The sequence below is a fragment of the Microtus oregoni genome, unplaced genomic scaffold (assembly GCF_018167655.1).
Source record: "Microtus oregoni isolate MIOR12 unplaced genomic scaffold, Mior012 000036F_ref0000092, whole genome shotgun sequence".
Classification (NCBI taxonomy): domain Eukaryota; kingdom Metazoa; phylum Chordata; class Mammalia; order Rodentia; family Cricetidae; genus Microtus; species Microtus oregoni.
In genome coordinates, this window is record NW_024543095.1 from 4,499,598 (window position 1) to 4,521,678 (window position 22,081).

General features: G+C 47.1%; 1 protein-coding gene across 1 annotated transcript in view; it reads right to left on the minus strand.

Moving 5' to 3' along the window:
- Galnt14 (polypeptide N-acetylgalactosaminyltransferase 14) overlaps positions 1 to 22,081 on the minus strand; it is a 225,325-nt gene that overhangs the window by 75,270 nt on the left and 127,974 nt on the right. Inside the window, exon 2 of the mRNA XM_041631101.1 lies at positions 11,325 to 11,494. Coding sequence (XP_041487035.1) covers positions 11,325 to 11,494 — 170 coding nt within the window. The remainder of the gene's footprint in view (positions 1 to 11,324; positions 11,495 to 22,081) is intronic.

Consider the following 22,081-nt stretch of genomic DNA (forward strand, 5'->3'; position numbering starts at 1 on the left):
CTGTCATGTGGCAGGCTCTAGGTGTGAAAGATGAGAAGTGTGACGGTTCTGGCTCTCTATTCCAGATGACACATTCAGGCAAGTGACCACAATATGCCAAGCTGCCACCAGCAAATCCATGCTCTGCCCAGCAGCAAATGGTCCTGATATTGTTGTGCTAATAGAGCCTATACTTCCAGTGGGAAAAAAAAATGGATGGATCTGACCACTGGGGGAGGGAACAGGTGTGATTACCAGATGCCTGTGCCTCAGGCCAGAGGGGCCTGGTGACCTCCACACTGACAAATCTGTGATGAGTGGTGAAGGCTGGCTGGGGGAAACAGACACGGTGACACTATAAAGGACAGTGCTAATGGTTCTGGAGGGTCCTTGAGTCTGCCTAGGAAGGGGAGTTTGTGGCGGGAACGATTAATTCAGGGTGATGCCAGGAGGAAGGTACTGAAAGCAGGAAGGTGTCATGTTTCTGGAAATAGCTTCCAGCCTGATTCCGCTTCTAAGTCAGTTCCTGTATGCAGTCTTACTGGAAGAAGCGTGTATAATGCAGCAGATGGAACTGGAAGTGACCTTAATAACCACCTCCAGTTACTTAGCTGATGGCTCATATGCAGAAATGGATACTGTACCAGTCAGGGTTCTCTAGAGAATCAGAACTGATAGAATAAATCTCTCTCTCTCCCTTTCTCTCTGTGTGTGTGTCTATCTGTCTGTCTGTCTGTCCTCCCCCCCTCTCTCTATATATATACATATACACATATATATATGTATATATAACACATATGCATACATACTAAAATTACAGCTAGTCCAACAGGGGCTGTCTACCAATGGAAGGTCTAAGACTCCAGTGGTTGTTCCGTTCACAAAGTTACATGTCTCAGATGGCCTTCAGTATATCCCAGAATCCCTAAGGAGTAGGCTGTAATGCCAGTGAAGGAACGGACTTGCCAAGAAGAGTGAGAGAAAGCAGACAAGGAAAGAGAGTTATTTGCCTTTTATGTAGGCTGCCGGTAGAAGGTGTGGCCCAGATCAAAGATGAATTTCCCCCATCAAAAGATCTGAATTAAAGTATGTCTTCCCACCTCAAAAGATCCAGATAAGAGGTGGGTCTCCTCACTTCAAATAATTTAATTTAAAATAATCCTCCACAGACGTACCCAGCTACCTAGGTTTTGGTTAATTCCAGATATCGTCAAATTGACAGCCAAGACTAGTCATCACAGATGCTAAAGGGAGAACCCAGGTGTTCTTGTGCTAACCCCTAAAATTTCTCTCCTTATTCTATGATACTGCCTCAAGATGTTTGGCAAATTGTTGAAAGATGACCCAAAGAGAAGCAAGTCTCTCAAGGGGAATGGAGATCCAGATCTATTACTTGGTATTTTGGCAAACAGCATAGGAAGATGGAATAAGGTAGAAACGCCTGATTTAGGCATTCAACTAGCCAAAGTACTTATGAAAACCTGCTGTGCTGGTTAGTTTTATGTCAAATTGTCACATGTTAGAGAAATCTGAAAAGAGGGAACCTCAATTAAGAAAATGCCTCCAGAAGATCTGGCTGTAGGGTTTTTATTTTTTAAATTAGTGATTGACAGGGAGGGTCTTACCCCTGGTGGGTGGTATCATCCCTGAGCTTGTGGTACGAGGTTCTATAAGAAGGCAGGTTGAGCAAGCCATGGGGAGCAATCACTAAGACACGCCCCTTTATGGTCTCTGCATTAGTCACTGCCTCCAGGTTCCTGTCCTGTTTGAGTTCCTGTCCTGACTTTCTTCTTTGATGGACAGTGATATGGAAGAGTAAGTCAAATAAACCCTTTGCTCTGCTACTTGTGCCAAGCATGGTGTTTTATCACAACAATAGTGGCCCTAACTAAGACAGGAATAGCCCATAAGGTGGAAATGTACCAATGGTGGCAGGAGGGCAGGGAGGGAGTTCCCAGTTACCAGGTGGAGGAGCTGCTATTGACATCCCAGAGGACAAACATCAGTTTTTCCACAGATACGTCCCCCATGGCTTTATATGCAGTAATCTGTAGTCTAAATTCCTCATGGCAAATGCTTCATCCAAATCACTTCCCCATTTTGGCACCAAACATATGCTTGAACTTCCTTCTGGAATTCTTTCCTTTGCCCAATTCTCAGACTATATGAACTAAGGGAAACAGATTCGGGGGCAGGCAGGGAAGCCTGCCCCCAGAACGAAGACCACTCACCAGTAACTTGAAAGCCACAAAGGATGCTTTGCCAGTCGCCTGCCCACGACAGTTTGGCCTAGGTGACAGAACAGCAGATGGCACTCTTTATCTCATTAGATGATTGAGATGTTACTTTTTGTGCCTCCAGGCAAAGCTAAAATATAATTATCCAACTATCTTAACTGCGAATCCCAGAATCCTTATGTATCACTTCTTCTCCTTGCTCCAAAGCCCAAAGTCATCTCATTTAGTCTGTCCCTATCTCTGTCTCTCTCTCTTACACACACACACACACACACACACACACACACAGAGTACACTTGGCCTAATGGGCTTATGTTAGTTATAGAATGAGAACTACATGTGAGCTTAGAATTTGAAAATCTGAGTTTGAGTTTCAGCTAAGCACCGATGAACAATTTAACCTTAGGCTCCTGAACCTCTTGCTGAGCCTGGATCTTCTCATCCAAGTGTGAGGTTCATTTCTACTTTTGGGAATATGCCCAGGTTTTAATAACCCACACACCTGTTCATTCTGAAGCATGAAAGTTGTCTGGGGATGAATGACATGTCACACTCCCCCATCTGCTCCAGTGCCTTTACCCCAAGACCAGTGTTTATCCCTCATTCCTCCCCTCTTACCTAGGAACAAATGGTCCAGCATGACAGTCATGGAACCACCCTAAGGCTTCTGTTGGTAAGATCCCATGGCAAACTCCTTTTCTGAGGTTGACCCCAGTTAGGACCAAACTTAGCTTCATGCTACTCCTCCCTCAGGGGCATAATTGCTACCTGGCTCCATTTTGCTCAGTCCACTTTGGTTTCTTTCTTCTATTAGAAGCACCCATCATTTAGTTCTGGCATAAAATGTGCACAGGACACCCCAGCATTGCCATGGCAATGGGGTAATGGTAGAATAAGGATGAGAGCCTTCTCATTGTTTCCTGAGTTAACTCTTTAGTCCTTCTAAAGCCAAGACTTTGCTGAACATGACCCTAAGTTTCTCTTCCAGAACATTTGTTTCTACTCCTCTCCTCCATCATTTCTTTCTCCAAACTGAATAGATTCAACAAAGTACGCTCTCCCGTCTGATAGTTTCCTCTGCTCTTATTCCAACACACCCATTAGCCAGTAAAACTATAAAGACCCATATATATGTTCCTGACGGTTGTAGCTATAGTGCCATCTACTTTTGAAAGCCACAGATCCCCTCTCCTGCACAGGCCAGCTCTTCTTTATTCACAGAAATGTTTCTAGCCCCTATGCTCTATGACATGAACAAGGCAGAAATAGCCAGACTAAAACCTGGGAGAGAGGGAAAGGTTAGGGACTTTGCTGGACTGAATCAAGGAGAGGTATCTCAATGCAAGCCACATTTGAGACCATGGGGTCCCAGTACCTAACCCAGAACTTGACATGTGGGAGATATTCTAAATTCAAGTGTTGGCCAAATGAACTGAAAGCATGACTCATGAATGGATAAGTGGATGCTGTGCACAACGGAGCAGGGACAAAGTTGGTGGCATTTTCTAGGAAACGAGGTCTAAGAAAACACATTCGCTAAGGTCATTTGTAGAGATGAATTCTCATTAGCCAGGGTTCCAGCTTGATCCTCTTTGGAAGACTAATGATTGTGCCTTTGGGAAATCTGGAAGTCAGAGCAAGCAGTGGCAGAGGAAGCCTGCAGGCTCCACCTTCAAGGGATCCTGGGACAGAAATAAAGGGGAATACCCCGTTCTGGTGGCCCATTGCCTTCCCCTTATCTGGGGAGAATTATCTCAAGACCCTTGTATTAATTAATTTTCGGACAGCTGTGACCCAATATCTGATAAGAAACAGTTGAAGGAAGAAAGGGTTATTTTGATCCCAGTTTGGGGATGTAGTCCTTCACGGTGAGAAAGGCCTGGCATGGCAGGGGAAGGCTCTCAGCTGGGACTATTCCCTTCTGCCTGGCTCCACGGAACCGGAAGCGTGGAGCGGTCAATGCCGATGTTCCGTTTGTTTCCTCCTTTTAAAATATCTATGAATTTCATGGTTTTTTTTTTTTTTTTGAGTCCGAGTGTCCTGTAATCCACACCAGCTCTTAAGCTTTCTATATAACTGAAGGCTAGCCTTGGACTTTCCCTCCCTGCCTCTCTCCTGAGTGCTAGGCTTACGGGATGAGCAATACCGCACCCTCCCTCTCTCTCCCTCTTTAATAAATCTTAGTTCCTGGCCCATGGGATATCCACCCACATTCAGGATTGGCATTCCACTTTCAGTTAAACCTCTCCAGAAACATCCTCCCAGCCATGCTTACAGGTGTGTCTCCTAGGGAATTCCAAGTCTAGTCCTGTCGACAAGGAAGATGAGCTATCCCAGCACTGTAGACGCAGCGCCGAGTACCCAGACCCGCTGACTCGGTTTAATTGCACGGCTACTCCCAAGATGCTCTGGAATTTCTCCTGTGGTTTCCTTCCTCTCATGGTGCAACTTGGACTCCAAGCAAAGAGCACATAGAGACACCATCAAGGGACTCCCATCTTGTCCTGACAAAATGGTTCTCACAGGGGGCCTGGAGAGTAGCAGATGTGAAGAGCTTGTTTGCAGAAGCTAAGTGTCTGTGATGGGCTTCCCCCGCCCCTCATCTCAGCCTTGCCGCAGAATCACTAACACAGTGCTGAGCTAATGGAATAGCCTTGACTCTGAGGGAATATGAACATTTTTTACGCTCAACCGTTCCAGCCGTAAAGATTCTCATCCTATTACCGCTAAGTGACGAGCAGGAGGAGAGAAATGATGATGATCTCTGACAGCCATTCCAACCGAGTAAATACAAGGAGGGAGAAGTGCGTTCAGAGACTGGGCCACTGCCCCTTCATTTCCCAGGATGAAAAAGAGTGAAGGAAAAATGTCTTCCCGGTGAGACGTATCGAGGTGTAGAATTTTCCCTCCAGGCAAGCGATGGGCGCCCCACTGCTTCTTATCATTTAGTTCTACACTGGACCAAAGACTGGAAGAATATGCCAGAAGGGAGCAATCAAACCCAGCCAGGCCAGGGGAGAGGCCTAATGAAGCTTCCCTAGTTTCTAACTCTGCATAGCCCTCCCGGACACTTGGCCCCCTGCAATCCAAGTAATCCCATAATGGTCATTGCTAGGCAACAGCAAAATCAAGACATTCACTTTATCAAAATACCTACCCCCTATACCTGAGGGGTGTGTCTCCACTTGATGGCTTCCTGTTTGCCATTTATTTTATGTACTATTGGGATGATGACAAATCCAGCTGGTGTGACAGGGTTGAGGTAGAATAACTGGAAAGCTGGGCTTGTTTATTGGGCCAGCCACTGTGTTGTGAACAGAAGCACTCTGGGGAAATATTCTTGGACTCTTTCTTATACTAAAGTTATCTCTTTCTTATACTAAAATTTCTCAGAATGATATACCACTACCTCCTACCAATCATGTGATATATCTCTATATCTATCTATCTATCATCTATCTATCCATCCATCTATCATCTATCTATCTATCCATCCATTATCTATCTATCTATCTATCTATCTATCTATCTATCTATCTATGTATATTTCCATGTCTTATTCATTATTGTGACCACAGGACCCAGGCAGTTACCTAGAGCCTGAGTTGTTGACAGAACAGTGTGCCTGAAGTGGAGAAGTTGGGGTCAGGATGCCCAGTGCTCTGCTCAGTTGAAGAGGGATAAGCTAACAGGATGAGTATACACCGCTGGACCATAAAGACTGACTGAATCTGGGCACAGTGGTCCACAACTGTGTAATGATGAGATGACTGGCAGAGTGAGTCTAAGTTATCATGTCCAACACTTTAAAGAAGATGGAGGAAGGGGAGGGGCCAGGATGTTTCAGAAGTTACTCTGTAACCCTCCTCCCACTTTTCTCCAGGGACATGCATGTCTAAAGCATGTAGCAAGGCTCAGCTTCAATGCTGTCATCATCATTCCATGGATGTGAGGGGAGAGGGAGGGTAGGGGAGGGATGTTACCCTCACAGTGTGAATGTGTGGTAACATGTGATCCATCACTTTCTGCACCTTTCTGGCTGTGGCTTCATGACGGATGCTAGTCCAGTGTCAAGGATTTGGTCAGTTCATCAGCCGACAGGGTGAGGACCTTTACCTTCCCCTTTTCCCACCCCTCCCCGTCACCTGACTTCTCCAGCTTCGGAGGCAATTCACCCCAACGGCACCCACTTGGCGGCTCTTGCTCTAATGCTCAGCTAATAGCTGTCTGTTCCAGGCGCTGTCCAAACGCATACTATAAATCAGAATCCAATTACTGTGGTAAGAAAATTGGAAGCAAATTTAATAAGCTCAGACCCCTCCCACGTGCTGTTTCTTCACTCTTCTCTTTTCAATAATGAGAAATCTTCAGGAAGAAAAAAAGCCCCTTTCCCGTAACTCTAGTACTGCTCTCTCGGTCTCTCATAAGAAGCTCCTGAGGGTCAATGGATAACGAGAGGGGCTTCTTTTAGCTCCCCTTCTCCTCTCTGCATGGAAGGCAGGTGGGAGAAAGTGGCTGACGGTCTCTCTGGCCTGTCTTTCTCTTTTATTTATTAAGCAAACAGACAATGGATCCCTATCTCACAGCAGACGCTGTAATAGATATTCCATGTGCTCCTTACCCTACAGGGCAATCGACACCACAGCTAGCAGGACTTTTGCTGAGAGGCAGGATGGGGATGCAAACTGGCTTAGCAAAAGCAAAGCCTGCATCTCTGGGGCTTGGTTCCATGAATGAGGCAGGCAGCCAGCATAGGACACTGACCAGGGGGTAAAAATTGCATTGCAGGAGACACTTCTTAGGAGCAGCGATGCCAATTACCAGAAGGATGGCAGGATGAGGATGGTGGGTGAAGGTCGAGGGAAAGAGGGAACAAAAGAGGCCGGCCTCCACATGGCCAGAGCCAGAGGCACTGGGACTTGGACAGAGGGAGGGGTACACAATATATGGCATTGGGTGCACTTATCTCAGGGCCTCTACTCTCTTCTTAAACCCTGGGGCTTTAAGTAGAAACAGCTCACACATGGATTTCATCCAGACCACAGAAGTGGGCCGCCAGAGCTAGCCTATGCTTCCTAGTATCTAAAAGGGCAAGCTTCCGAACCACCCGAGGTCTTGCTGAGCTATATAGCTGGGATTCACGCCAAGGTTTCTGGGTGAAGCCTAAGCATGTGCATTTCCAACATGTGCCCAGTTGATGCTAATGCTGTTGGTCCTTTGGTGTGGAAAACCAAACTCTAAAAGCTACAGTGAATCCTTGTCCTTCAAAGTGTGATCCATAGCCCGTAGTCATCACTGTCACTGGGGAATGTGTCAGACATGCAGAACCTCAGAATTGGAGAGAAGGTGCAGTGGCTAAGAGCCCTTGCTGCTCTTCCAGAGAACCTAGGCTTGGTTCTTAGGACCCACTTGGTGGCTCACTGTTACCAATAGTTCAAGTTCTAAGGGATCTAAATCCCTATTTTGGTCTCCTCCAACACAGTGGCACTCACTCTCTCAAACACACAGACACATAAATAAAAAGCCTAAAAAAAAAAATAGAACTGCAGCCTGTGAGGACCCATCCTGCATCTGCTGAGTCGGGTGGAGAGAATTCTCAGATGACTTGTCTGTTTGCCTGTTTAAGTCTGAGAAGCCCTTACCCAGAGCAACTGCCCTCAAGCCTTGCTGCTCATTAGAGTCACTTGGGAGCTGAGCAAGGACACACTCGAGTTGATTGGAGTGTGGGTATCAACATATTTAAAAGGCTCCCCAAGTGCCTCTCGTGAGAAGCCTGGATTGAGAGCGGCTTAGACTGCTGCTGAATAATAGCCAGCATGCCACTCCGTGTTGATGCTCAGTCTCCTTTCTCTGGCTTTGAGCCCAGTCTTGAACCCAGCCTCTGTCCTTCCCCATCCCCACTGCCACACCTTCACAGTTTAGCATCTTCATCCTGGTCCTCGGGCTGGTACCTAATTGGTTTGTTTTCTACCCAGCATGTTTCTCTTCCACATGAGGCTCAGCCATCGTTATATAGTATGGTTTTTAATATCAACTATAAAATAGGTCAATGCTGTCTACATATTTTATTTGATCCTTGTAACAAGCAACGTAGGTGGGATTCTTACTGTTATTTTTATCCCTGCTTTTAAAAGAGGAAGGCAAGGTGTGGTGAAAGTTAGTGAGTCCCTTCATCTAGCCAGCCATACAGCCAGGATGAGAAAGGATGTCTGATCCCAAAGACCCCTGTTCTGACCCTCTGGTGACCCTCTCACATTGCCTTCAACTTCACTCCGCTTTACATTGGAGCTCTGGCCTGACCTATTGCTGGTGATGGACTGGTGATAAATATTTTCTTTTCACCTCTAGAGATTTGGATAAAAACCAAGGCCAGATTTACAGCAGTGAACCTCATTGAAATTTTGTACTCCAAAAAAGACATATGGGAAAGATACTTTTGGTTATCACAACTTGGTGTGGAGTGGGGTAGGGGAGGAATATTCACATCTAGCAAGCAGGGGCCAGAGAAGCTGCTAGAATCCTGTAATGTCCAGAACACCTCCTCAATGAGGAATCACAGAGCCTATCAGCAGTGTTGCTGTCAAGAACCCCTGACAACTATTAGCTATGCTACTCATAGCTGAGGTAGGAAGACCCCAAATTGAGCCCCAGGGTTCTATTGGCCTGGGTGGACAAGCTCTTGGGACTGCTTCAGGACCCATCAGGAAGACTGGACTCACAGAAGGATTAGGAAACTTGGCTTGGGACTCCAGCCATGGAGTGATGGCTTCCATAAGCAGGAGCTGGGTGAAGGGGAGCATGTAGCTAGGACATCACCCAATGATTTGAGAGAGAAGGACTTTGTGGGGCACGCTCTGGAATTCTCACGATCAGATCACAAGGTACCACCAGCAGGGGGCAGCACTCTACTAAACTCAGCCTGGAGCTGGATAATCTAATTAGCACCTGCCATAGTGCCAGTCTAGGACTTTGTCACTCAGTGAAGGATCAAGGCCCCCAAGTTGACTTCTGGTCCTAGGCACCCACCCCAATTCTGAGCCCTCTGATCTCCACTCTTATGCTTTTTTGGATAAAGTTCTCCGAATCCAGAATTCTCCAAGTGGCACACTTCCAACTCCTGCAGGGTAAGGTTGCAGCCCTGAGGCAGGCATATGGCTAATATTCTTTCCCCTTTTGCCTCCTCAAAGAGTGTCTGGATTCTCAGTCCTCTCTGTCCTTCTTGCTGTCTTTCTGTAGATCCTGTTTTTTTAACAGATAGAGTTCTGGGTAGGTACAAAGTCCAGGGCTGGCTGGCCAGCTGGGTTCTTCAGTGGGAGGTGGGGGTGGGCAAGCTCAGGTCTTCATTGCCTGCCACCACGAGTCTGACCTTTGTACAAATGTTTGTTTCAGTTTTGCAGATCACAGGAAAGGGGGAACACAGAACTCAACAAATTCACCTGCTTGGTGAGCTCCTGGAGCGTCCTCCTGGGGCTGAGAGCAGCTCTGATTGCCCTCCAAGGGCCTCGCCCAGCCGCACCAGTACCTTCCCTGCCTAGCACAGGTCCTGTTTCCTTCCTGGGGCAGGGGCGCTGGTGTCGAGAATCAGGACAAGTAAGCAACTACTCACCTAAGACCCAATAGGACTTCTCAGTTTTCTCTCTTTTTACCTGCCCTCCCATGAATAGTTACGGGCTCAAGGAAATATAATAGCTTGATATTTAAATTTTGCTTAGAGAGAAGTAATAGGATAAGTGTTGGAGAATTCAAATAACAATATTGAGAAGAATTTCAACAGGACTCTGACTTTAAGACAGTTTAGGCCAGTTGGGGTGGGGGGCTCTGGCTATAGGAGACATGGGCAATACTACTTAGGTAGACTCCTTTAAAGGAGAGCTAAGTTTAAAGAGATGGCCACAGTTAGAAGGCAGGCTGTTATCCAGTTTGTACCCTTGCCACATTTATATGGACAACCAAGATTCCAGCACAATGTGGTAATGATAGTGACTAACAACGACAAGCTGAGTGTCTCCATTGGATGCATGTTGCAAATGACAAGATTTCCAGGTTGTGCAGCCCCGCTTTGGAATTAAGTCGGAATGACCTCACATTGTAGATAATCAAGAATTACCGAGCTGATAAGCCTCAATCATTATAAAAGTCCTTTGCACATAACTCCTTTTTCCCACAACCTAGGGACCCAAACAAACAAAAGAGGCAAAGTTCAGAGTCTAAAGTCAATACTCTATACCTTAAGTCAACACTATACTCTTCCACCCCAGTGGCCAGGTTGCTGCTGGAGTGAGTGCCAAGTCAGTGTCATGAGGAAATAAAAGTCATCTCTGTAGGACTCTTTGGCAAGTCTGGGCCAAAGCCTGGAGGTTGGGAGGGGAAAATAGGGTTAGGACCAAATTGCTTTGTCTGTTGTCAGTAGAAAGCTTGGGGACCACAGGAACTGAAGGAGCAGGTGGTGATAAGACAAGACAACGCAGCTTCCATTTTTGCAAAACCTCCTTCTGTGGAAAAAGAGCTTTCTACGTTGGCTTAGGCCTGCTGTCTGTCACCTTCTGGCGCTGTGGCCTATCCAAGCCAGTAGCAGCAAGGAAGCGGCGTCAGGAATGGACCCCCAGGCAGGCAGAGGGGAAACCAATGTCAAGTGAAGAGGGCCTTCAGATTCTCTTCTCGTGTGACAAAATGCACATGACAGAAAGGATTTCCCCCTGTGACAGGAGAGACAGCAACCTGGATTCCTGAAAGCGTACCCATCTTGTTCTTCCACTTAGAAAGCCAGGCTAGACGACAGGACTTGGCCAGGGAAAGTCGGGCCCCGCCTTCTAGTTCTCCATGAGTGTTATAGAACGCAGCCCCTAGGATTCTCACCAAGTGAGGGGCAGGTACACCCTCTAGGGTGGGCCTCCCACTCTCTTCAACCTGTGGCAATGTGCAAGGAGTAGCACATATATATTACTCCATCACATCACTGATGTGATGTATCTGATGGCAGAAACGGATTCTCCCGTCCCAGTTCATAGCACTGGGTGCTAAGTGCTATGGGACCCCAATCAAGCCTGTGCTGATCTGTCCTGGCCACAGAGAAGGGTAAGGTACCTACATGGAAGGGGGAGGAAGTACCTCTTATGGCGTGTGTCTGGGACAGCCCGATTGCTGGAGATCCGCTCGCTCTCCCGCTGGTTGAAGGCATACAGCTTGTAGGGATCGTCGCCGACGCGCCACTTTTTGGCATTCAGATACCGCCGCTCGTCAAACTGCTCCCACAGGTCATCCCAATCCGCATCGGAAGGCTGTGTGACATGAATGGGAAGTCTGCGTGAGAAGGCTCCCTGCACACCACTGGCTTCCGTCCATCTGTCAGCAACCAGCCAGAGACTAGGCTTGTTCTGGCAATGCTGAGCTCAAACATGGGGCCAGGGGCAGAGTATTAGCAAAAACACCAGCAATAACAATCGCATACAGAACAATGATATTATTGCTCCTGCCATTTATTGAGCACGACATACCTAGGACTGTGGCACCCATGATCCCATAGAATCCCCACACAGTTGTTCAGATTGGCAACGTCACAGGTGAAAATTCAGTCTCACATAAGCACTGTGCCCAAGATCCACACTTAGGAAGTAGCAGGACCCAGGCCAGCATTCTGGTGCGCTGACTCAAGAGACCATCTTCCCAGGATGGCTTTAGAACATCCTATATATACAGTGGCGCAAATGAGGTGGACCACAGTGACTATTCTCTAGGTCATCAATCTACAATGGTGTGTGACCTGCTAGACACCTTGGTCCTTTATTTCTCCAAGTCAGGAACCCACAGCCACTCTTAGGAAGCATCGTATAGGAGGACACAGCACTTCAGAATATGGAAGGTGACTTCCATTTTCACAATATCTTCATACTCAGACTCTCTGGGAAGAGTAGGGAAGAAGGGACACAAAAAGGTTAGTGGTCTGGCAAGTGTCAGGCCTTCTGGATCCTTCCAACAAGAGAAAAGAGGGGCTGCCACCCTATCAGAGTCCATGACGCCTGGTTTACCCTACCAACACCAAACCCATAGCCAACAGTTTCTCCAGCCAGCCAGCAGGTCTGAGCATCCTGGCCTAGACCCTGGCAAGCCGGATGTTCGCACTTGGCAGCCACTTCCCAAGAGATGTTACCGTGAGTAGTCTATACCCCCAAACCCCAGACCTTTGAATTCCATCTAAACCACAAATGCACCTCCAGGAAGAACTCCCTGATGCCCCCAAATGGGATGGCTGATGTCCTGGGGAAGGCATTGTTATCAAGCAGAAGCGGCTCATTCATATGATCCTAATAGTTGAGCAAGGATCTCACACTGAACAAATCTTAAGTGAGAAGAAACCGGTTACTCTGTCACAGAATTCTAGCTGTTCTTGCACACCGACACCCGAGTGGGAGGTACGGGGGGGGGGGGAGGCTTGGTGACAGTTGACAGTTGCATAGGCCCCGTGACAGGTAAGAGGGGCTATACCAGCATGCATGCTCATCTCAGACACCGTGAGATCTTATCTGGTAATTGATCTCTCTATTCCTCTTTGTTATCTCTGTTTGGAACAGCATTTCCCTCTAATAGCATAAAATGAATCTCTGGAAACGGGCGATTTTATCCAATAATTGATTTTATTAGTATCTTATGATATTGCTGCTCCGGAACATGCTAGGGGGAACGCGGGTGGGTGTGGAAAACCCATAACCTGTGCTGTGCAATGTCACAGCTTGACAGCTGTCACCTCTGGTGGGAACATCACCCCAGGGTAACCCTGACATCCTATCCTCATGGGAAGGGTCGTAGAACTGTCTTCCATTGGCTCACTGCCAACTTAATTCATTACTATTCTCTAAGTAAGCTGTAACCCTCACAGTGCTCTGAGCTAACGGGGAGGGAAGAGGTGACAATAGTAACTGTCCTAGAGAGGTCCTGCTCTGTGTACTGGCATAGACAGAAAGACACACACACACAGACACACACTGATACACACACACATAGACACACATAGATATACACACAGACACACACATAGACACACATAGATACACACAGACACACACAGATAGATACACCCACAGATAGACACACACAGAGACACAGACACACACACAGACACACACAGATAAATACACACGCAGATACACACACACACACACACAGACACCTGTACCACACTACAAGGTGAATATAACCACATAGTTTAGTGACAATGTGTTTTCACAGAGGAGTGAAGGAAACAGAGACTAACTTTTGGAATAAGGGTCCAAAGAGTTAGATCTTAAAGAATAGGTAGGGAATGCTTAGCAAAAAAAAAAAAAAAAAAAAAAAAAAAAAAAAAAAAAAAAAAAACAGACAAAAAGTGGTCCATTCATGAGTGTGGGATAGAATAACAGAGCCAACAGTATGCATGCATCTACAAGAATTTATAAAATCCAGCTTGATGGCATAGACCTCTGTGATCTATGAGGTTGGCTACACCTGCGTGGGGCCCTAGATTCAAAACCTAACACTGAAAAAATAAGTCAAGGAAAAATGTTTATAGACTATTAAAAAATTGCTTGTGTACTTATGAGGCTGACAAGATCTGTTGTTGGTCCTATCTCCAAAGTGATATTTGACCAAATGCCTGGGCACCCTGTGGTCCAGTTACATTGGTATAAAATGAAATATCCAGAGGATATACATAAAGGAAGACTCTGGAAAACAGCTGAGTCTTAGAAAGTAGGCCATAGGGAAAATGATTCTGGCTAAACAAGTGGGATGAAGAAGAGGGAAGAAAACGTCCACAAAATGACTGGTTAGGAAATGATCTTGATAGATCCTGATGTCTGAACTGGAGTCTTGCAGCTCAACAAAGCAGGTGGAGGACCAGGTACCCTTGGCAACAAGAGGCTGAGGACAAGGATGCAACCCACCTCTTGGGCCTTTTGCATCAAGCAGAGGCATGGAGCCATGAGGGCAGGAGGCCAGAAGTTTCTTGGCTCTCTCCACCCACGGGGCAGCTAAGCATCCCTGGTATCTCTGGCAGGCACAGTCTTTGTGAAGAAGGTGCCATGAAGACTCAGCTGGAATTCTGGCCCCAGAATATGGGGACAGCAGCCAGCTGGCAGGATAAATCATACGAAAAGTCAGTAGGAGGCAGCCTTGGAGGGGACTGTTCCTCTCAGGGTATTTAGATATCACATGGTGCTCATCCACAGCTTGCTGCGTCGAGACCCTCAAGGAGGACAACCTATACTGGGAGCTGATCTTTCCCACAGGGACATCTGGACGTGTTATATAATGGTGAAGGCATTTTCAAAATGGTAACGGTAACATTTGATGTTGCGTATGTGCACATAGATTGTCACAGATTCCTCCCAGGACTGATCTCCATCTGTACAGGGAGGGATCTACTTAGGGAAGCTGGTAGGTGGCTTACATGAGCTCATCACCTTGCAAGGGATGGGTCCACTGACTTAGTCCTACTACAGGAGCTCCCACCTCCACAGACAGAGACAACAGGAGGGTAAAACATGTCCGAAGAGCCACAATAGGGTCAACAAGGATCTCACAGAGCCTATGGAAAAGCCTCTTCACTGGGACAGTGACTTCCATAATGACTTACTTCACATTAAATGTGCATTGACACAGATATCCTATGAAATTTCATGCCTTAGAGTGGTGCTTCCTATATGCCATTTATACTTTATTTTATTTCACCCTTCTTGCTTCAATCTCACTATTCTCAAGGAGGACAGTTCCCCTTAGAAAAGGACAGTGCAGAGCCTGAGCAGAAAGCCATTGTAGGGCTGGAGAGATGGCTCAGTGGTTAAGAGCATTGCCTGCTCTTCCAAAGGTCCTGAGTTCAATTCCCAGCAACCACATGGTGGCTCACAACCATCTATAATGAGGTCTGGTGCTCTCTTCTGGCCTGCACCACAGACAGAACATTGTATACATAATAAAGAAAGAAAGAAAGAAAGAAAGAAAGAAAGAAAGAAAGAAAGAAAGCCATTGTAAGAGAGGGCTCTCTTCTCACTTAGGCTCTGCTGCCCGGTTATAAATGCTTCCAAAGGTCCCTGTCTCTGGCTTCTCATCCTTGCTGGAAGCAGGGTGACTAGTACCTGGTGCTGCATGTGTCTTGCGGGTGGCAATTGTACGCAAGGCCTTGGCCTCTGTCCCTTCCTCCGCCCGTGTGTAGTAGGTATGTCCTGTCCTACTTGTGTGATATGAGAAGCATATCTCAGATTTATCTCTACAGCATGCCACACTCTACAGCATTCATATACAGACATGTGTGGTCTACTCCACCATCCTCCAGTCCCCAGGTACCTCTACTTTATCCTTGCGCAAGTTTGTGTTCTCCGGTGTAGCTTTTACCCAAGCCTTGCCTTAGATACTAAACGATGTTTGCTTGCCCAAGTAATGGTATCAATGCCCAGTGGCCCATAGTTGCTACTTCTTTTAGATTTATCTTACATATGTAAATCTTTTGCCTGCATGCATGTGTGTGTGTGTTACATGTATGACAAGTGAGGTCAGAAGAGGGCATCAGATCCCCTGGTTACAGAAGTTTGTGAGCTACCAAGTGGGTACTGGGAATCAAGCCTGATCCTCTGCAAGAGCAGCCAGTGGACTTACTCACTCTTGCCACCCCCCAATTTGCTGATTCTTGAATGCATTCGTGTTAGACAAGGCTCCCCTGAGAAATAGAACCTCTCTCTCCCTCTCTCTCTCCCTGTCTTTCTCCCTCTCTCTATGGGAGTGAGGATAAGGGACCAGGGAAACAGACTCATGTTAAGAAAAAAGCTCACTCACTTACGACTTGCAACCTAAGGCCAATGGCAGTCTTTGCCAGCCGAATTCCTTCTTTCTGGGAGAGAGGGAGAGGCCAGTCTTCATCTCCTCAAGCCTTCAGCTGACTGGATGAAGTCTAGCCGCACTTTGGAGTAGATTCTGTTTTACTCACAGCCCACCGATTTCAACGTTACTGTCATTTAAAACCACCTTTGCAGAAACATCCAGGATAGTGTTTGACCACATACCCGGACCCTGTGGTTTTCACGGCACCTCTATCACAGCCTCAGAGGGAAGGGCTGTGTGGAGAATAGGCATTGCAGATCCTTACAGATTTGAAATCCAATAGTCCCAGTTTTCAAATGAGGAAAATGAGATATGGGGAGGACAAATGGTGTGCTCGAGTTGGTAGAAGGGGTATGTTCTCTAAGCCTGGACTAACCCCCATGTCTCAGTAGACACTGTTTTTAAGCCAGCTGTAGGTGACTGGAACCCCACCTGCTCACACCCAGGCTGTTTACAGGACCACAGCTCTGACCAGTGCTCCCACTCTCAGCCCAGCACTGTTTCCCATCCACTGTGTGCTGCTCCTGGGAACCCTTCCTGCCAACCAATAAGCTACCACCACCCCATGCATCTGATGGGTTCTCTACAAGGAAAATCTTTAACTCCCAATGAGGGCGAGGCTAGGGAACATGCAGGAGGCTGCTGTAAATAGAACTGGGGTGGTGGAATACTGAACGAGGGGGAAATGTGAGGTTGCCTCGAAGTTAAAGATCTCTGGGAAGTTAAACCTTGGCTCCCAGAAGATGGAAGACTAAAACCCATTCTGATGTAATCAAACCTAAGAAGGGGATGGAGGAGCATCGATGGGCGGTGCACTTGACTTTCAGGAAACGGGAGAATGCTTATCCTGACTGGGAGAGAGCGTCTGCCTTTCAGACCATGGGATTCCAACAAGGATCAGGGAAAGAAGAAACTGAAAAAAAACGAAAGAAAAGAAAAATCACCACATCACCACACACACACAGAGAGAGAGAGAGAGAGAGAGAGAGAGAGAGAGAGAGAGAGAGAGAATTGCTACTTTAGATGAAAGCAGCAGAAACTATCAGCACAGTGAAATTCTCCAAGGACTCCAGATACTGGAGTCATCCCATAGAGGAGAACACTGTGCAGGCTCAAAAATAGATAAAACTGGGGAGAAAAAAAGACAAATGAAACAAATGGCCAAATAGATCCCCAAAAGACCAAACAGAACTTTCGAGCACTGAAAGGTACAGCCGGTGAAGTCAGAACCACACAGGACAATGAGCCATGCTGGTGGCTTGCAAAGCGCTTTTGCTTGAATAGTAATAAGATAATGGTTTTTTCACTTTTGAAGTAGGTGGGACAGTTATACAGTCTCCATTTTATAAACAAGAATACAGAGATTATAGGGTTCAAACAGCTAAGACTCTCAGACAGCACGTACGTATGTGTGTGTGGTGTGTTTGTGCAGTGTGTGTGGTATGTGTGTGTGGTGTGTGTGTGTGTGGTGTGTGTGTGTGTTTGGTGTGTGTGGTGTGTGTGTATGTGTGTGTGGTATGTGTGTGTGTGGTGTGGTATGTGTTTGTGTTGTATGTGTGTGTGTGGTGTGTGTGTGTGATGTGTGTGTTGTGTTATGCGTGTGTGTTGCAATGGGTTTGAACCTAGTGCCTGTGGTCCTCATCTATTACTTCTTCTTTCAACACTGGTGTCTCTTCCATATCACTGGATGTGCTATTCAAACATTGGTCTTTCCCCCCCCCCCCACCTGTCAGTCAGTCCTTCATAAAAATGCGAAAGGATTTACTCATTCCTATGCTCTCATCCAGCCAGCAGGAAGTGACCTTGCTTTTGCAAGGACGGCCAGCAGAGGGAAGGGGCACAGCACCCCATGCCTTCCACACCACTGATGTGACTCCTAACACAGGGAAAGGTCCTGGGAGGAAATCTCTATGGGGGACGCACTCACACCAATGGACAAGCTCCAATCAAGTAGAAGCCAGCCAGCCTGGCTCACCTAACAAAGGGAGGAGCCGGATCATGCTCTCCCCTTAGCCAAGGGACAGCACATCAATTACAGATTATTAGATCAGATCTCCATTTTCATATTTCCTCCATGTATTATCACCTCTTCTTCTCACTGGAATTCTGTCTTGGGAGATATTTAATTGATGTGCAGAAATCTAAATTTAATTTATTATGATCTAACTCACTTTAGAAGCCAAATTACCCTGCGCCGGAGAAGGATCAAGTCAATATCCCACTTGGCTTTCTATTTATCTTCCACAGGGTTTTCTCTCTCCTCTTTAGTATTCATTTTATCTCAGGTGCTGGCCATAAATTTAAATTTTCCTTAAAATTAGGCAATTGCTCCTTCAATGTTAGAGTTTAATGGTTAATTTTAATTATAGGAGCATCACCCCGTAAAGAGCTGATAGACAGAGTGGACATATAATAGAGGAGAAAGGGCCATTTCTCAGACCAAATGAGGTAGCCTATGATTCAACAGGGTGAGTTTACCCTCACCCCTACACCACCCGCTCTGGTTGCTTTAATCACCTCCCCCCTCACCATCACAAGACCAGCTACTTTTTGACCACACAGGTGCTACAAGTTTCGAACCTGTGCACTCGTCATGGGAGGTAAGCTAACTGGGATGCTGAGTCAGGACCCCTCTCCATCACTGGCTTCTTCACTTGGTGGTAGGTCCTATTGAATCACTGGCAAAAGCAATCTCTTTCCTCTCCCCTGCCCACGGTTGCCCCCAATCTGCGGGCTCTCTGCCCACATTTCAACTGCATACCACATGGGAATACAAGGTTGGGGGATGCTTCCAGCTTCCAGGATGTAGAAAACTTCCAGTAATTATCATAATTGCCTGAAAACCTCCAAATGTGAAATATAATATGATTAGCTGAATGGATAGAAGCCCAGGCTTTGTTTTTGGAATGGGATGTGTGTGGGGGGAGACTCACACAGTGTGGACCCTACATGGAGTTTAATTTGCTTACTAATTAGCATGACTGCAGGGTGCCAGCAAAGTCAAGTCAATATGATGGCAAAGAGGAAAGGTCCCTGGCACATGCCACCGCGTGCGATGGCAAATGCTGATGGGTCCGCTCCCTGTTCTCCAAGGGGCATAAATGCCACCACCAGAAGCTAAACCCAAAGATCCCTGATAGAACCAGACATTGCTAGATGGGTGTCACCTGACGAAGGGATGCTTTCCAACTGGTGATAGATGTCAGGCAGAGAGCTGACTCTGCTCCCGGTGTCCAGCATCCTCTGGGACTCCTCTTTCTGTATAGAGACTGATGTAGTAAGTTGTCTACTGGGACTTGGGAAGACCCTGCATCAGGAGGGTTGATCTGTCCAGGACAGGAGGTTGCTACTGGAGACAAGGGTTTACTGGGGTAAGGAACCAGCACCCAGGAGAGATGAAGAAGGGACTGGATGTGGGAGAAGAGCAGGAAGTGGCCTGGAAGAGTAGAGGCAGAAGAGTGGATGCAGAGACACATTGTTTGCTGGGAACACGGGTGTAAGGTCACCACATGAGAAAGGAGAAGGCTCTGGAAGGCTGATGTTGTGATTTCCTTTCAGCAGAGATGTGAGAGAAGAGGAGGGCAGATTCCCCCAGGATGGCAACAAAGCCAGAGGAGCCTTCTGGGGCCTGAGTCTCCTACTCAGAAGTCAATCATGCCTTTTGAAAATTGCTTCTAGAACAATAAAAAGAAAGCCGAGAATTTGAGTTCCCGGTGAGAAAAGAGCTCTCCCTTCAAACCCAGGCTTCTCTCCCCTCCCTGGCTGGCTGCAGAGATCCAGCAGATATCCTCGGGCATCGTCAGAAAGCTCCTCGGCTGCTCGAAGAAATAGCTTGTGGGGCCAAGCAATTTTCCAGGGGCCCTGGTGAACCAGAGTCTCTGGTAGAGGTCACGAATGAGCAGAACTAGGGTCACCGGGAGCAGAAACGTGAGCCAGTGGTGTGTGTGAGGGGGGTCTTGCCACTGCTGCACCCCTGCCAAGTTACGTGGTATTAAACCTCCTTTTGGGTGAACTGAAACAGGCACACGGGCTGACATCAATGGAAGAAAAGAAAAGGGGTCAAGAAAGCCAAAAACAGTAGAAAGGTGCAGAGTAAGAGCTGTGCCCTCTTGGTCATTGTAACACAATTTTTCTGGTCAGGAATGCAGGCCGGGTGTTAATGCCAGGGGAGGACAAGATGGCAAACGGGATGCATAGCCCAGGAATGGAGCTTGGCTTCCCTTAGCACCTACGCTAGGTCGAGGCTCCCCCGAACACGCTTCTCCTTCAGCTTCCCAGGTAACTACTTTCTCTCTCCATCCCAAGGGCCAAACTCATCTCCCCCTGACCCTGCTTTACAGGACCAAATCAGATCACAGATGTGAGGGAAGATAGGAAAAGCCGCTTGGTAAGGCACAATGCATATGTAACGTAAGTGCAGTTGTCAACATGGCTGCGGTTACTGCCATTTCTCCTGGAACCTGAACGCTGATGGGGAGAAGGAAAATGCAATTTGCATACAGTCAATTTATGTTTAGCTTCTTCTTTCTTCCCTGGGCCAGAAATGGGGTCTGTGACAGCATCCACAAGAGACTGGAGGCTTCACCTCACTGTCCAGCTGTCGGGGAATGGCCGTTAGTAATGGGAGTTCTTCCCAGGGCTCAACACTCTACCCCAGACTTGGGTTTGAGCACAGTGCCATGCAAATGATAAGACAAGAGACTATTTAAAGAAACTAATATATGAGGTTATTATCAGCTCAGAAGGCTGAGGACTGAGCTTTGTAGTGACTCTTTATATACACAGTGGATTTAAAAAATTGCTGAGGCTGTGCTGGATAACTGGGAGGAGAGACGAGTACAAGAGAAAAAGGCTGGGCATGCTGGGGACCCTGAGTTTGCTGAAGGTCAAGGGACCCAGACTAGGGGCTATATGCTTGCATTCTGACCCCCTTTATTCCGGTGGACTTGTTAGCCCCATGGGGCCATGTTGGGGCTTCCTGAACTTTGCTACAATGCATAGGCCTACAGCTGTGCTCACCAAGGTGCCTGACAAGGTTTGCCATTCCCCAAGTTTCCTTCTATTGTAAGGCAAAGTGTGTGTGTGTGGGGGGGGGGGGGGGTGCGCGCAGGCATGTTACTGAGAACTGAATCCCAAGTGTCACATCTGCTAGGTAAAAGCTGGACTACAAAGCTACACTCTCGACAATAGTTTTGTTATCTTGTTTCAGTGTGTGTGTATGCATGTGTGTACATGTGTGTGCCTGTGTGTGTATTTTTTTCTTTAAACTAAATTGCCCAGGCTGGTTCTGTACTCACTCTGTAGCCCAGGCTGGCCTTAAACTTTCCATCCTTCTGCCTCAGTCTTTCAGGTCCCTGGGGTTACAGGCCTTCATCCACACACCCAGCAAGATTGCTCTAGTGGGAGAAATCAAGTTGAGAAGTTATGGGAAGCCAAACAAAAGGACTGGGTCACAAGTTCTATCCTGGGTGGAATCACCCACAAGCCAGCAAATCCTTACGTTGTATTTTTATGAACGCTTGGTTCTACTTAAACACGTCACTCCTTCAAATATCAGAATAAACCTGGGCAGGAATGTTATCTCATTTTAATAAAGAGGCCACTGAGTACTCTGGGGGTGAAAATGACTTGGCAGAGGCCACATAAGCAAGTAAGTCAGGGCACTGGGTCTAACCACAGGTATGTATGTAGAATCCATGGCCACTCTTGTCCGGGACCCATCAAGGCCAGTGTCACTCATTAAAAGAGGCATCTTTGACCAGCACCTGGGTAGGAATAGAATAGTAAAAAGAAGGCAGAGAGAGGAGACGCTGGGTAGAAGCTCAGCTTTGCCAAGACTATGCTAGAGACACCTTCCCTCAGCACTGGGCAAAGACACCACCCCCACCCCCCCAAAAAACACAGCTAGAAAGAGAATTTCAGAGTTAAGTGTCCCCTGAGCCCTGTCACCCATTCCCCAAAGGTGACATTAGCAGAAAGCCTCCAGCTCTCAGCTAAGCAGAATTTGTCCCCGCTCTCCG